Source organism: Rhagoletis pomonella, unplaced genomic scaffold (assembly GCF_013731165.1).
Source record: "Rhagoletis pomonella isolate Grant_MI unplaced genomic scaffold, Rhpom_1.0 Rhpom_scaffold_00007, whole genome shotgun sequence".
Lineage (NCBI taxonomy): Eukaryota > Metazoa > Arthropoda > Insecta > Diptera > Tephritidae > Rhagoletis > Rhagoletis pomonella.
This window is the reverse complement of record NW_023458561.1, coordinates 60,218,373-60,220,208: the sequence shown is the minus strand read 5'-3', so window position 1 is coordinate 60,220,208 and position 1,836 is coordinate 60,218,373. Positions and strand designations below refer to the sequence as shown.

Here is a 1,836-nt window from a genome sequence, read left to right as displayed (position 1 = left end):
TTGCGATGTATATCGAAAATATGTATGGAGATTTGTGTGTCCGCGGGCAGAAAAACATTATTGGCGAGATATGTGTCACGTATCGCCTTTCGCATTATACCAGGCACGGAGGGATACAGGCGTAGAGTCTCCTTCACGAAACACTCCAGGTACTTGAGTTTACCCAATTGATTGACGTCTAAATTACTAAGATCAGCTGTTCGAGGAAATAAATTGGATTGAAAAAAAAAATAATTATTCGACTAGTTCGACTTTCGTGGAATAGACTTTTCGTAGATTTCACGAAAAATCTATTAGCGAGGGATTCTGCGATATCTGCTATTGAAAATGTGAAATTTACTTCAATCTATACTTGCCATCGACATATTCGAGTATTTCTTGATAGCATTGCTCCTGCATTTTCGGAAACAGCGATAGATTCATTAGTGTAAATATTAGCGCCATCGATGTGGTGTCGAATCCCTCAAACATAAATGTGTCCACCTCCTCACAGATGCCTGCATGATCGATTAGTCCATTGCGCTCGGCGTGCAAGAGTGTATCCAACATGGCGTAGCGTTTCTTTTTGCCAAAACTATTGCTGAATGGAATAAGAGCACAAATTATTGGTATTGATATGTATCACAACAAAAATAAGACATGAAATTAGAATGTTATAGAAAACCCTATTTATGTATGTATGTATTTTTACAAGGTGCTGAAAAAAATGTTTACACTTCTGAAATACTCTCTTAGGCAGTGTTCAAAATCGCTCGGAAAAAAGTGAATTTTTTTTTACCCATACACCGTAATGTACATTAGACCGTACCACCTTAAAAGCGAAAAAAAGTTCACCGAATATGATGTATTGTGGAACGATTTTCCGTCATCCTTTGTCAAATTTGGTTTGGAGACAAACCGGTTTCGGCGTTGTGCCATCTTCAGTGTCATTTTTCGTTTCAAACAACCAAAAAGAAGTTCACCGAATACCTCTGAGCCTAAAGTATTTTTGTAAGGCAATTTCAAAGAAACAAAAATTTTTCGCAGAACCTACCTTTTTACATTTTTCGGAGACACCTACATTCGGCTATAAAAAAAAGTTTAAGTAGTTCTATTGGAATAATGCAAATACTTCCATTAGGGTAGTGCGTTAGGGTGGTACGTTAGGCTCGCGGGCATGTACTATAACGAGGTACTTGAGGTCAATGAACTGAGGAACGAAAAATTATCTACTCGTGCCAGGAAAAATGTAAAAAAGGCCACCCCTATGTTCGACCAAAATTTTTTTTTTATTTAAAAAAATGTCATTGCAAAAATACTTTGGACTCATTGGCGAACCTTTTTTTCTGGCATTTTCCAATGTTAATATTAATTATCTTAAAAACAGGTTGAAATCTTACTCCATTTCATTTGCTTCCTTTGTCGCATTATGTTCCAACTCTGCCGCAAATAGCTGACGCCGCTTATGAATAATATTGCTGGAGAATCCATGTACAGTTTTCAAATGTTTTTCCATTTTCGGCGCCATGAATACGTTATATATGGTATCGATCATATAGAATGGATTTCTGATGCGTGCGATAAATGCTTCTTCGATCATTTTGAAACTCCCACGATATTGCTGGTCATCCAGTTGCTCATCCAGTTTGACGCCCAAGGCGGCCTCTGTGAAAAAGAGCGAAAAACACTGATTGACTAAATATGAAAACATCTAGCTCCATTAAATGAGACTTTATAATTGGGTATCCAAAAAGTTAAGAGTTATCAATTCGTAGTAATATTTTTTTTTTTATTTATGTTACCGCATAACTTTGGACCACGTTAACCGATTTCTATAATTGTTTTTTTTTTTTTTTT

General features: G+C 36.4%; 1 protein-coding gene across 1 annotated transcript in view; it reads right to left on the bottom strand.

Annotated features, from left to right (window-relative positions):
- Positions 1–1,836, bottom strand: part of LOC118743209 (probable cytochrome P450 4p3) — a gene marked incomplete at its 3' end in the record, with an annotated part of 62,705 nt that continues 60,869 nt past the window's right edge. The window contains 3 exon segments of the mRNA XM_036475767.1: positions 1–196; positions 357–580; positions 1,380–1,644. Of these exon segments, the coding sequence (XP_036331660.1) occupies positions 1–196; positions 357–580; positions 1,380–1,644 (685 nt within the window).